General features: G+C 46.8%; 1 protein-coding gene across 1 annotated transcript in view; it reads right to left on the bottom strand.

Annotated features, from left to right (window-relative positions):
* The window catches only part of DIS3L2 (DIS3 like 3'-5' exoribonuclease 2), a 322,655-nt gene that overhangs the window by 204,584 nt on the left and 103,258 nt on the right, over positions 1 to 14,813 (bottom strand). Inside the window, 1 exon segment of the mRNA XM_061637537.1 lies at positions 3,701 to 3,932. Coding sequence (XP_061493521.1) covers positions 3,701 to 3,932 — 232 coding nt within the window.

Here is a 14,813-nt window from a genome sequence, read left to right on the forward strand (position 1 = left end):
TCCTGATGACAGAGATGGAATTTTGTAGACCACAGCAACTCCTCCCCCTGTCCCTGCAGCCTGTGCTGGTGTTGCACTGAGTATCCAGGTGGGCAAAGCTGGGTCAGATCAACTCCTCCCAGCTCACCCACCCAGGTCTCAGTAATGCACACCAAATCGGCACCTTCATCCACAATGAAATCATGGATGAGTCTGGTCTTATTGTATACCGATCTGGCATTAAACAACAGTACACACAGGCTGGTGGGCACAGCAGATGAGCAACGAGGAACCCATCCATGAGAGGAGTGGGAGGGAGGAATAAGGCATAGATAGCCTTGCCCTCGTCTTCTATGGTCACTCGTGATCACTGAAATTGGGGTGGCATCACCCACGTCTCTCCTTGCTAAGACTCCTCCTAAACTTCTGATATGGACACAACAAGAGCCCACCAACAAAACCTACCTGAACCAATTAGCCCAGTAGACCTCTGAGAGAATTGGGAACAGTCAGACCCACTCAATATCTTTCACACAGGGCACATCTACTCTCCCCCTATCTCACACCCAGGGAGGGCCAGCCTTCTGCCAGTTGCAGACTCTCGCTCGGAAGGCATCTGGCACTTCGCAGATAAAGTCATTCAGATTCGTTCCGACTTGGATGCTATAGTTGATACAGGCTCAGTGGACGTAACTATGGCTCCTGCTTGTCCAATAATAATGGATTCTTCTCAACTTGTACAACCCGAGGATGTGGACAGGATCCTTGGTGAGGTGAGGCCCACCACATGTCTGCTAGACCCTTGTCCTTCCTGGCTTATTAAAAGTGCCAGAGGGGGCCTGGCCGAGTGGGTGAAGGAAGTGGCCAATGCCTCCCTACAACAAGGCAGACTTCCAATGTGCCTAAAGGAGGCAGTTGTAAGGCCTTTGCTGAAAAAGCCCTCCCTGGACCCCTCTATTATGGATAATTATCGGCCAGTGTCTAATATCCCATTTCTTGGCAAGGTAATAGAGCGTCTGGTGGCCTCCCAGCTCCAGGGATTCCTGGATGAAAAGCATTATCTAGATCCATTTCAGTCTGGTTTCAGACCTGGTTATGGGACGGAGACGGCTTTGGTCGCCTTGGTGGATGACCTACGCAGAGAACAGGGGGAGTGTGTCCCTGTTGGTTCTGTTGGACCTCTCAGGGGCTTTCGATACCATCGACCATGGTATCCTTCTGGGTCGCCTTGCCGGGATGGGACTTGGGGGCACCGTTTTACGATGGCTCCGTTCCTTCCTGGAGGGGCGAACGCAGAAGGTGGTGCTGGGGGATTCCTGTTCGACCCTCTGGCCGTTGGCCTGTGGGATCCCTCAGGGTTCAGTTTTGTCCCCCATGCTATTTAATATCTACATGAAACCGCTGGGAGAGGTTGTCTGGAGGTTTGGGGTTCAGTGCCATCAGTATGCAGATGACACCCAACTCTATTTCTCCTTTCCACCTCATTCCAAGGAAATTGTCTCAGTTCTAAACCAGTGTCTGGCATCAGTGGTGGACTGGATGAGGGTGAACAAGCTGAAGCTTAATCCAGACAAGACAGAGGTGCTCCTAGTCAGTCGAAAGGCGGGTCAGGGAATAGGGATTCAGCCTGTGCTGGACAGGGTTACACTCCCCCTGAAGACGCAGGTTTGCAGTTTGGGTGTGCTCCTGGACTCAGCCTTAAACTTGGAGGCCCAGGTTTCTGCGGTGGCCAGGAGTGCTTTTGCAGTTAAGACAAGTGCGCCAACTGCGCCCGTTCCTGGAGTCGTCTGATCTGGCCACAGTGACGCATGCCTTAGTTACATCCCGCTTAGACTACTGTAACGCGCTCTACGTGGGGCTGCCTCTGAAGACTGTTCAGAAAGTTCAGTTGGTGCAACGAACTGCAGCCAGAATGTTAACTGGGGCTGGTTACAGGGATCATACAACTCCCCTGCTTCAACAGCTCCACTGGCTGCCAATCTGTTTCCGGACACAATTCAAAGTGCTGGTTATGACCTATAAAGCCCTATACGGCTTAGGTCCAGGCTATCTGTCAGACTGTATCTCCCTATATGAACCTGCCCGGACCCTGAGATCTTCAGGAGAGACCCTTCTCGCGATCCCAACACCTTCACAAGTGCGACTGGTGGGGACACGAGACAGGGCCTTTTCGGTGGCTGCCCCTAGGCTCTGGAACTCCTTCCCTAGGGAGGCAAGAATGGCCTCCTCTGTGCAGTCCTTCCGCCGACAGCTAAAGACTTTTTTCTTCCGGCAGGCCTTTGGAACTGAAGGCTTTAAGGGTAGTGATTGAACAGGGTGCTGTATGTTATTGTTTTACTTGCATGCTCTTAAACTGGGCTGCAGTATTTTAAGTGCATGTCTAATTGGTTTAACATCTTAATAGTTTTATTCTGTTTTAATGCTGATTTTTATATGTTTATAGGTTCTTAATGATACGTACTTACTTTCATCAGGAAGCCGCCTTGAGTTCCAGTTTGGAAAAAGGGCGGGGTGTAAATAAAGATAATCATAATAACAACACTCCTACCATTCCCACTTCCAAAATGATGGGAAAATAGCATCACAAGACCATCCTGGCTGCTGGATCAGGCCAAAGGCCCACTTAGTCCAGCCCTCTGTTTCACAACGGCTTAAGGGAAGCCTGCAAGCGGGACCCAAGTGCGACCGCATTCTTCTCAGCAACTGGTGTTCAGAGGCAGCAATGAAGAGCAATATAGACCCCCCAAAAACCCAGCAGCCACTTTTCAAAGACCGTTTTTTTCCTGCCTTCAAAAAGCCAGCAGGGAACAGGCTGTACGAACATCTCCCCGAAGAGAACCAGACTGCATCAGAGCTGCTACAGAAAAAGGCCCTATTCTTTCTGGAGGCTATGCTAACCTTCCTGTAAGATGGCATCCAGAATATACAAGAAGAGCCTGAGGTGGTATTTCATTCTCACAACAGTAAGCTCCATGGCTGAGTGATGATTCAAACCCAGATCTTCCCAGTCCAACTTTCCATCCACTTTCCCACAATTTTATATTTTTTGTAAACTGCTTAGAGGTTTCTCTGATTACGGAGTGTATAAATCTTGTTAAAATAAAATAACACAAATTGCCTCTCAGCCATCACCCTTTCCCTTATTCTGCACTTAGGAATATGCAGGCAATCTCTTGGGGAAACTACCTTGGGCTTGTGTTCTTTGGATGTGCCTGTTCAATCAAAATACCCAGCCTTAACGTTTCATGGTTTATTCTACCCTTCTTGCACAAGGAGCGGCTGGCAGCTTGAGACAGAGAAAAATTCCTTCAGAACAGTTTGCCAGACCCTAATTCAAGCCATCCAAGCACACACACACACACACACACACACACACACACACACACACACACACACACACACACACAGAGAGAGAGAGAGAGAGAGAGAGAGACAGACAGACAGACAGACAGACAGACAGACAGACACATGGGCAGGTTCTGTGGACAGGTACATTTTTCACATGCATCTGTTAAAATGTACAAGGGGCTTTTGCAGCAGGCCAGTGCTTAAAGGACTGTGCTGCTTTGAACCTTTGGAGGTCCTTAAAATCCCAGAAAAGACCACAAACAATAGCTGAAGTTCATCAGGCCACACAACTGAATTTAGACAATTTAAGCACCTGTTTTAAAGGAAATGGAAAAAAGGTGGGTCAACAATTTAGGATTGAATCCAAACTCACCACTTTCTCCAGCCCCCAAGGACAGCTGCTTGAGATCCTTGACTTCTTTTGGGCAGTCTTGCTCGCCCTCAACATCTTCGCCATCAAACTGAGCCTCTATAACAACATCTGGGTTGTGAGCATCGCCTTTTACTGGACTGCGAAGCATGCAGCGGCCCGGGGAATTCCCAGGGGCAGCTGCTCCTTGAGCATTTTCTGTCGTTTCGGTGTCACAACCATCTGGCTTGATTACCTGAAGAGCAAGGAGAGAGAAGTGTTGCATTCTGATAACACACAGTCAGGGATGAGTGAGGGGCAACCCAAACGATGCTTCTGCCCCCACTAGGAGTCCTTGCAGCCACCGCAGTGCCATGCACCAACACAGGAAGTGGTGGGTAAGTGTTTTTGGAGGCTTTCATCACAGAGCCCTCTCATTTTGCGATGGAAGCAGTGCCTGCCAGGCAGCAGCAGCAGGCTGGATTTGACATGGCCAGCACCTATTCCAGATCAACGTGGGGTTCTATGCCCCTAAAGTTTAGCTGACCTTCACTACGGGCTGAGCCTTTAGTGTGGAAGCGCCAGCCCTGTGGAACTCCCTACCAGTAGGGATTTGTCGGGAAAGGTTCCTGCCTTCTTCTACGCATCTCCTAAAAACTGTATTGTTCAGTCTTCACAATATGAATTTCTTTTTTAACCAACCAGTATTTACTGGTGCTTTTACAGATATTCTACTGACTTTATTAACATTCTGTGTGTTGTATACTGCCTTGATATAACGTTTTTTAAAGAGTGGATTATAAATATGTCAATAAATCAGAGCTTGGAAAAGTTACTTTTTTGAACTACAACTCCCATCAGCCCAATCCAATGGCCATGTTGGCTGGGGCTGATGGGAGTTGTAGTTCAAAAAAGTAACTTTTCCAAGCTCTGCAATAAATAAACAATACATAAACAAATTTCACCCAGAAAGCAATACCAGCATATGGAAAACAAACACACGACATGTCCCAAGAGGCCCTGAGGCCAAATTATCTGAAGGTCAGCAGGGATGGGGCAGGGGAGGCATATTCCCCATTATTTCTCCCACACAGGCACACAAATGTGAAATGGAAAAAATTGAAATTGGAGACGGGGAAGTAAAAAAACCGTCTGAAATATTTTCCTCTTTCAGAATGAGTGAAATATTTTTAAAGCTCTCATATTATGTCAGGTGTGGCGCAGGTAAAGGCAGGGCTTGGCCAAAAGGGGCTTTGCAGGCACTGCTGACTAAAAGCCCCTGCAAAGCCGCTTGTGCAGTGCTTCCCAAGTGCCTGACAACCAGCTGATTGTCAGGTGTTTGGGAAATGTTTAACAAACCTCTGCTCAGCATGTTTGTGCGTGTGTGTGTGTGTGCATGTTAGGGGAACATAAATTGAGTGGTTAACGTGCATAACAACTGCCCACTGTGCATGTTCACCAGGCCTCATGAATGTGCACACAATCTATCCATGAAGACAGAATTGTGCATGTTTTCCAGGCAATATACATAATCTCCAACAGGCTTTGGGAAACGTGCACATATCAACTAATTTTTGTACATCAGCCATTACAAATAATCTCTAACAGGCCTTAGGGAATGTGTATATCTTAGCAGAATTTCCACATTAACCTTGTTATGTGCCTTTGAGTCGATTACGACTTATGGCGACATTAACCGCTCAATCTATATTCCCCTTAATATATACATATACATACAAGGGGTTGCACCCCTGCTTGCTCTGCTTGCCATCCCCCACCACTCCCTCCATAGTAACCCCCTAAGTTTCCCCTTTCCAGTCCATACAACTACTAAGTTCTCTTTTCACCTTCCCAACCCCATTTCTGAAGCCACTTCTCTCTTCTATTCTGCAGCCCCACTCTGCATCCGTTTTCACATCACTCCCATGTTTATTCCTCATCCTCCCTCCCTCACCTTTTGTGCAACCCCCCTTGCACACAGACCACCTATATGGAAACCTCTGCCTTCTGCCATACATTGCAACTACTAAGCACCCTTTTCACCTTCTACAAGAGGGGGAAAGTGTTGGTTTAAACAGGAGAGGTTTGAGTAAAGCAGGGATGGAGGAACATGGAGGGGGGAAAGTGCTGGTTTTAAAAAATGGGAAGAGTTGAGTAAAGCAGGGATGGAGGAATACGAGAGGGGGAAGTGTTGGTTTAAACAACAGTAGAGGTTTGAGTAAAGCAAGGATGGAGGAACACAGAGGGGGAAAGTGTTGGTTTAAACAACAGGAGAGGTTTGAATGCAACAAGAAGGGAATTGGAAAAGGCTTTGTTGTACCCATGTTAATTTTTTGGTGTTCACTTCTGTGTTGCACCCATCTCTGCTATTTTTCATTAAAACTTTTAAAAACACCAATCCTGAGTGTTTCTTCCTTCCCAAACTATTCAAACCCCACCTGTTGTTTTAAACCAATACTTTTGCCCCCTTACTGTCCCCACTGCTTCACTAGCGCAGGAGAATATCTCAGTATTCTTAGAATATGCACAGACATAGAAAAGAGGTCACATCCCCACTTTTCTCCTCCTCCTCCATGTTTCCATTGAGATGAGGCCTGCCCCTCCAGCACCATGACATTCTTGGGCAAATACAGTAGAGGAGATACACACACATACACACACACCACACTTTCTAAGTGTTTCTGCGTGTTCTAAGCCCTGCCAAAATGCTAAAAACCTGAAAACGTCAGATGCAAAAATGGGATGAGAGGAGAAAAAAAGGATAAGAAAAAGATCAAGTACACTTAGTGCCTGTGAAAGAGGCAAAGCGCACCTTGGAAATAAAGCACACTTAACAAATAGTTGGAAAGTACTTTTAAAAATAAAGACAGAGAATGCTCCAGGAACATAAGAATTGCCTTCCTGGATCAGGTCAGGGATCCATCCAGTCCAGCATTCTGTTTGCAGCAGCAGCAGCAGCCAAGCACCTCTGCGAAGCTCACAAGCAGGGCATGAAGGCAACAACCACCATCCCCTGCTGATTGTCCCCAGCCCCTGGGACTCAGAGATATGTTGCCCCACACCATGGAGGCCCTGTTAGCTTATCTAGCCCAGCTCACAACTGCTGACAGACCTCTCCTCTGTAAATTTTTGTTGTTGTTGTTGTTGTTGTTGTTGTTGTTAACATTTGTATACTGCCCCATAGCCGAAGCTCTCTGGGCAGTTTACAACAATTAAAAACATTAAAAACAAATACACAAATTTAAAAACACATTTTTAAAAAAACAATTTAAAAACACATGCTAAAATGCCTGGGAGAAGAGGAAAGTCTTGACCTGGCACCAAAAAGATAACAGTGTTGGCACCAGGCGGACCCCGTCAAGGAGATAATTCCATAATTTGGGGGCCACCCGAATGTGTCCAATCCTGTTTTTAAAGCCATCAAATCTAGCAAAGGCCTTGGACAGTTGAAGAAGAGAAAGAAGGAAGGGGCGGAAGGAGGAGGGGCAGATAAGCTTCCCTACACATATCAGTCTACCGACGGAAGGAAATCAGTCAGAGCATCACGGGTAGAGCTAGTCAAGCCTAGCCATCGGAGGACCCGAACTCTATCTCCCTTCTGGAACGTAAACAAAAGAACAAAACAGGAGTTGCTCTGGCCCCACTTCGAACAACCCCCCCAAAACAGAAACATCATCAAGGTGCTGATTAACAGTGTGGTTGGTCCTCCACAATTCTGTAACCCTCATCCCAAAAGCTGAATTTTAGGCCTTAGAGTATAACCGAACAGCCCAAGAATCTGACCTTTAAAAAAAAAAAGTTAAGTTTCTATCCCTTAAGACTTAAACGCATGCACGCACACACATATATATAATGAATTGAATTTGCTTTAAACTATTTTTAATAATGTATTATGTATTTTATTTTTATCATTATTCCTAAGTATTCGGGGAGGGGGACATTCTGTCTTGGACCATCATAGGCCAAATCAAGCTCATCCAGGCAAGTTTTAAAGCTGAGTGGATGAGCCCGAAACCACCTTTCCCCAGTTTCTCTGCCAAACTCAGGATTTGAGGGAGTCATGCATCAAAGCAGCAAAGGCAGAATGCAGACAGACACCCACAGTTCAGCTTGATGCAAAAGCCACACCTAAACGAGCAACCCTTTTTGCTCACAGGTGGCAAGCTCTGAAGTAATTAGCAGAATTTCATTTGAATGGCACCACAGATTCCGAATATTAGAAATGCACCGCCTCTGGGGACGTCACACGTTTATGAAACTCAAATGTAATTGTTGTTGTTATGTGCCTCCAAGTCGACTGTGACTTATTGAATTACACTTCATGTTTCTATTACTGCAGCTTGTACATGCAGCAATAAAAAGCAATGCAGCTATGATTATTAAGGGGATGCCACTGCGGGCTGCTAACTCAGGCAGTTTGCAGCCCTACTCGACGGACACTGTCAAGAGGGAGTGCACAGCTCCTGCCCATTATAGGCTCTGCCGGCGTCAAATATTTCCTATAAAGCAATTTCGCGCTTGCTCTGAAGTTATCAGCTTTGCAGTGGATGGCTGAAAGTATTCAGTAGGAAATTGCTCCCAAGTAAGCAATTAGTAAGCTCCAGGGTTCTTCCTAGTTGCCGGCTATTGCTCTTTAATGGACAGTTGCCTGACCTACTTTCCGTGCAGGCCTCTCAAAAGGTCTTCAGGGAGGAGCAGGCTTAGTTAACGAGGAAATCTGAACCTGGCGGGAGCGCAGAGTGATTTCACCGCCCAGAGAATGATCCCAAGGTCTGTGGCGCTGCTCTGCAGCTTGAACCGCAACAGCTTCCATCCCGCAAGGAGGCTGGGCAGTACGTAAGTTGCTCAGAGAAGGAACAGAAAGGTAATGGCCACCAGCTTGGATGGCTTTAAAAGAAGATTAGACAAGTTCATGGAGGACAGGGCTATCAATGGCTACTAGCCGTGATGGCTGTGCTGTGCCACCCTAGTCAGAGGCAGCATGCTTCTGAAAACCAGTTGCCGGAAGCCTCAGGAGGGGAGAGTGTTCTTGCACTCAGGTCCTGCTTGCGGGCTTCCCCCAGGCACCTGGTTGGCCACTGTGAGAACAGGATGCTGGACTAGATGGGCCACTGGCCTGATCCAGCGGGCTCTTATGTTCTTAAGCCGGAGTCTGGCCCGAAGGCAGAAGACGGTGCGGCGGAGGAAGAGGGCGTCGGTGCGGAATACCCGCACCCCATAAGCCAGCTCACTCGCGCCTGAAAAAAGCTCAATTGCAAAGGTTTATTCTTGTCCTAAAACGAATTCCTTCTCAAGAAGGACTAAGTGCTCTTGGAGTATAATCCAGAGAGATCCCTTGAGTCGTTTGGTTCTTCATTGTTTACTCCAGAAACGATGCTTCTCCCTGCTCCCTTTCATGTCATTAATTACGGCAGTGAGCTGGCTGTTCCCCCCAGGCCCTGTTTTCAGAGGCTTGCACTCTGTTCAAAATGAACCGCCGGAACTGGAAGCACAGAGGAGGGCAGCACTTGTTTAAAATTGGCCCCAATGCCTTGGACAGCAATGCTTTGTATTCTTAGGGGCCGCAGCAGTCTCCAGACTGTGGTCTGGGGGCCGTTTAAGGAAGTATATTTTGCTAGTTGACATGATACTTTCGTAGGTGGTCGGACATTGATAATAAAGTCGGTCCCATCTAACTGTTGGGATCTCACAGTTATGGAGCATGTGTTCAGGTGACATAAGGCCATCAGCTGGCATTGAGGAATGAGTGTACTACACAGCCTCCCTCCCCTCACTTCAAAATGGCAACAGGATAAAAAATTGTATTTCTTTTCCCAGGGATCTGTCAACCAGGACATTACACACAATGTCCTGAAAGAGACGTGACATTAAAGGTCGATTGTCTGTGCCTTTCACAGTGCTCGAGAGTGACTTTATATGCTTTGCAAGTGATGCTGGGGGTCAAACCTGGTATCAAAAATGGCACCAGTTGGTCTGGAGGAATTAGGCCTCCTGGCAAAAACCACAAAGCGATTATCTGAAGTCCTCTTGCAGCAGAGCAAGTTGTTCTTGCTTGTTGTTTGTGTTATCAGTACCTTTAGAACATAAGAACATAAGAAGAGCCTGCTGGATCAGGCCAGTGGCCCATCTAGTCCAGCATCCTGTTCTCACAGTGGCCAACCAGGTGCCTGGGGGAAGCCCGCAAGCAGGACCCGAGTGCAAGAACACTCTCCCCTCCTGAGGCTTCCGGCAACTGGTTTTCAGAAGCATGCTGCCTCTGACTAGGGTGGCACAGCACAGCCATCATGGCTAGTAGCCATTGATAGCCCTGTCCTCCATGAATTTGTCTAATCTTCTTTTAAAGCCGTCCAAGCTGGTGGCCATTACTGCATCTTGTGGGAGCAAATTCCATAGTTTAACTATGCGCTGAGTAAAGAAGTACTTCCTTTTGTCTGTCCTGAATCTTCCAACATTCAGCTTCTTTGAATGTCCACGAGTTCTAGTATTATGAGACAGGGAGAAGAACTTTTCTCTATCCACTTTCTCAATGCCATGCATAATTTTATACACTTCTATCATGTCTCCTCTGACCCGCCTTTTCTCTAAACTAAAAAGCCCCAAATGCTGCAACCTTTCCTCATAAGGTAGTCGCTCCATCCCCTTGATCATTCTGGTTGCCCTCTTCTGAACCTTTTCCAACTCTATAATATCCTTTTTGAGATGAGGCGACCAGAACTGTACACAGTATTCCAAATGCGGCCGCACCATAGATTTATACAATGGCATGATGATATCGGCTGTTTTATTTTCAATACCTTTCCTAATTATCGCTAGCATGGAATTTGCCTTTTTCACAGCTGCCGCACACTGGGTCGACATTTTCATTGTGCTGTCCACTACAACCCCGAGGTCTCTCTCCTGGTCGGTCACCGCCAGTTCAGACCCCATGAGCGTATATGTGAAATTAAGATTTTTTGCTCCAATATGCATAATTTTACACTTGTTTATATTGAATTGCATTTGCCATTTTTCTGCCCATTCACTCAGTTTGGAGAGGTCTTTTTGGAGCTCTTCGCAATCCCTTTTTGTTTTAACAACCCTGAACAATTTAGTGTCATCAGCAAACTTGGCCACTTCACTGCTCACTCCTAATTCTAGGTCATTAATGAACAAGTTGAAAAGTACAGGTCCCAATACCGATCCTTGAGGGACTCCACTTTCTACAGCCCTCCATCGGGAGAACTGTCCGTTTATTCCTACTCTCTGCTTTCTGCTTCTTAACCAATTTCTTATCCACAAGAGGACCTCTCCTCTTATTCCATGACTGCTAAGCTTCCTCAGAAGCCTTTGGTGAGGTACCTTGTCAAACGCTTTTTGAAAGTCTAAGTACACTATGTCCACTGGATCACCTCTATCTATATGCTTGTTGACACTCTCAAAGAATTCTAATAGGTTACTGAGACAGGACTTTCCCTTGCAGAAGCCATGCTGGCTCTGCTTCAGCAAGGCTTGTTCTTCTATGTGCTTAGTTAATCTAGCTTTAATCATACTTTCTACCAGTTTTCCAGGGACAGAAGTTAAGCTAACTGGCCTGTAATTTCCGGGATCCCCTCTGGATCCCTTTTTGAAGATTGGCGTTACATTTGCCACTTTCCAGTCCTCAGGCACGGAGGAGGACCCAAGGGACAAGTTACATATTTTAGTTAGCAGATCAGCAATTTCACATTTCAGTTCTTTGAGAACTCTCGGGTGGATGCCATCTGGGCCCGGTGATTTGTCAGTTTTTATATTGTCCATTAAGCTTAGAACTTCCTCTCTCGTTACCACTATTTGTCTCAGTTCCTCAGAATCCCTTCCTGCAAATGTTAGTTCAGGTTCAGGGATCTGCCCTATATCTTCCACTGTGAAGACAGATGCAAAGAATTCATTTAGCTTCTCTGCACTCTCCTTATCGTTCTTTAGTACACCTTTGACTCCCTTATCATCCAAGGGTCCAATTGTCTCCCTAGATGGTCTCCTGCTTTGAATGTTTTGATAGAATTTTTTTTTGTTGGTTTTTATGTTCTTAGCAATGTGCTCCTCAAATTCTTTTTTAGCATCCCTTATTGTCTTCTTGCATTTCTTTTGCCAGAGTTTGTGTTCTTTTTTATTTTCTTCATTCGGACAAGACTTCCATTTTCTGAAGGAAGACTTTTTGCCTCTAAGAGCTTCCTTGACTTTGCTCGTTAACCATGCTGGCATCTTCTTGGCCCTGGCGGTACCTTTTCTGATCTGCGGTATGCAGTTGAGCTTCTAATATAGTGTTTTTAAACAACTTCCAAGCATTTTCGAGTGATGTGACCCTCTGGACTTTGTTTTTCAGCTTTCTTTTTACCAATCCCCTCATTTTTGTGAAGTTTCCTCTTTTGAAGTCAAATGTGACCGTGTTGGATTTTCTTGGCAATTGGCCAGTTACATGTATATTTAATTTAATAGCACTGTGGTCACTGCTCCCAATCGGTTCAACAACACTTACATCTCGCACCAGGTCCCGGTCCCCACTGAGGATTAAGTCCAGGGTTGCCGTCCCTCTGGTCGGTTCCATGACCAACTGGTCTAGGGAATAGTCATTTAGAATATCTAGAAACTTTGCTTCTTTGTCATGACTGGAACACATATGCGGCCAGTCTATGTCCGGGTAGTTGAAGTCACCCATTACTACCACATTTCCTAGTTTGGATGCTTCCTCAATTTCATATCTCATCTCAAGGTCTCCCTGAGCATTTTGATCAGGGGGACGATAGATCGTTCCCAGTATTAAGTCCCTCCTGGGGCATGGTATCACCACCCACAACGATTCTGTGGAGGAGTCTGCCTCTTTTGGGGTTTCGAGCTTGCTGGATTCAATGCCTTCTTTCACGTATAGAGCGACTCCGCCACCAATATGTCCTTCCCTGTCCTTCTGATATAGTTTATATCCAGGGATAACCGTATCCCACTGGTTTTCTCCATTCCACCAGGTCTCCGTTATGCTCACTATATCAATGCTCTCCTCTAAGACCAAGCACTCCAGTTCTCCCATCTTGGTTCGCAGGCTCCTAGCATTAGTGTACAGGCACTTGTAAGCAGTGTCTCTCTTCAAGTGTCTTTGGCACTTGTGGTTAGGCCTGTGGTAATTTTGCTCTTCTGAATTTATATCCTGTGCCCCTGCTCTCACAATGCCTACTTCTAGGCCTACCCCTTTTAAAATTTCATCATTTCTTTGGTTTTTATCCCAGGGGGGAGGTTTATTCCGAACCGGACCTTTCTCAGCTCCTGTCGGGTTTCCCCCCTCAGTCAGTTTAAAAGCTGCTCTGCCACCTTTTTAATTTTAAGTGCCAGCAGTCTGGTTCCATTCTGGTTCAAGTGGAGCCCGTCCCTTTTGTACAGGCCCGGCTTGTCCCAAAAAGTTCCCCAGTGCCTAACAAATCCAAACCCTTCCACCCGACACTATCGTCTCATCCACGCATTGAGACTGCGAAGCTGGGCCTGTCTGGCTGGTCCTGCGCGTGGAACCGGTAGCATTTCAGAGAAAGCCACCTTGGAGGTCCTGGCTTTCAGCATCCTACCTAGCAACCTAAATTTTGCTTCCAGGACCTCACGGCTGCATTTCCCCATGTCGTTGGTGCCAACGTGCACCACGACCACTGACTCCTTCCCAGCACTGTCTACCAAACTATCTAAACGACGGGCGATATCCGCAACCTTCGCACCAGGCAGGCAAAACACCTTGCGGTCTACACGCCCATCACACACCCCACTGTCTATGTTCCTAATGATCGAATCACCCACTACAAGGATCCCTCCAGCCCCTGGAGATATATCCTCGGCACGAGAGGATAGCTGCTCATCCCCAAGGAATGGGTCCCTTCTAAGGGATCGTTTCCGTCTTCCTCAGCTGGATGCTCTCCTTCCCCGAGACCATCGTTCTCCATGATAGCAGGAGAGCTATCATCGTTGGAGTGGGACACAGCTATAACGTCCCTGAAGGCCTCCTCCACACACCTCTCTGCCTCTCTCAGCTTTTCCAGGTCCGCCACCTTGGCCTCAAGGAAATGAAGTCGTTCCCGGAGAGCCAGGAGCTCATTGCACCGAGAGCACACCCACGACTTCTGTCCAACAGGCAGACAGTCGTACACTGGAAAGCCCCCACACCCCTGCTGGCTTCTTACCTGCATAGTTTTGTTTAAGGTTTATTACGTCAGTGGGTTGGAGAGTGCGGTTTAGTTGAGGTCAGGGAACAGACGGGCAGAGTGGGGGGCCCTGGCCTCCTCGCCCTGCTGCCGAACTCGCTCTGCTGCTTAACTCGCCTTGACGCTTTGTTATCTGGGGCTCCCTCTAGCTCGTGGAGCAGGCTTATATGGCTTCTCCCCTCTGTGGGTTCTGTGATGTGAATTAAGGTGTTCACTCCGAATGAAACTTTTCCCACAGTTTAGGCATTCATATGGTTTTTCGCATGTGTGGATTCTTTGATGTAAAGTAAGCTTATTTCTCATACTGACGGTCTTTCCACATTCAAATCACATATACGTTTTCTTCTCCGTATGGGTTCTTTGATATAATGCAGTTCCTCCTCTGCATGAGTACGTTTTATGTTGAGTAAGGTGGCCCTTCTGACTGAACCTCTTTCCACATTCCATGCGCTCATGTGCTTTCTGTTCTTTATGGGTTCTTTTATGTGAAGTAAGGTGGTGACAGTCTGAAACACTTTCCACACTCCATATATTCATATGGTTTCTCCCATCTGTAGGTTCCACAATTTTATTTTGGGTTACTTTTTTATCTTTCCCCACACTGGACACTTTCCCTTTCTTTCCCTTTGTGATCTTCCTATGGGATCAAGAGTTCATCGATAACAGCGCCCTGCAAAGTACAGGATTTCTTCTTTCATTGATTTTTCTTCTGCCTTTTAAGTCCCCTTTGATTCCCAGATGTCTCTTTTCCCACTTTCTGCTTTCTTGTTTCCAAAGACACTACAAAGGGATCCATATAATGCTTCTTCTCCTGCCCTTCACCCAGAGATGCCACATTCCCACAGATCCCCAGCAAGGCGTCTTTCTACAGAGCCTTTGGCCTGGATCCAGCAGAGTCCGCTCCTCCTTGGACAGACAGGCGGTCACCTCCTCAAAGGACACCAAGC

This window comes from Rhineura floridana, chromosome 7 (genome assembly GCF_030035675.1).
Source record: "Rhineura floridana isolate rRhiFlo1 chromosome 7, rRhiFlo1.hap2, whole genome shotgun sequence".
Taxonomy (NCBI): Eukaryota; Metazoa; Chordata; class Lepidosauria; order Squamata; family Rhineuridae; genus Rhineura; species Rhineura floridana.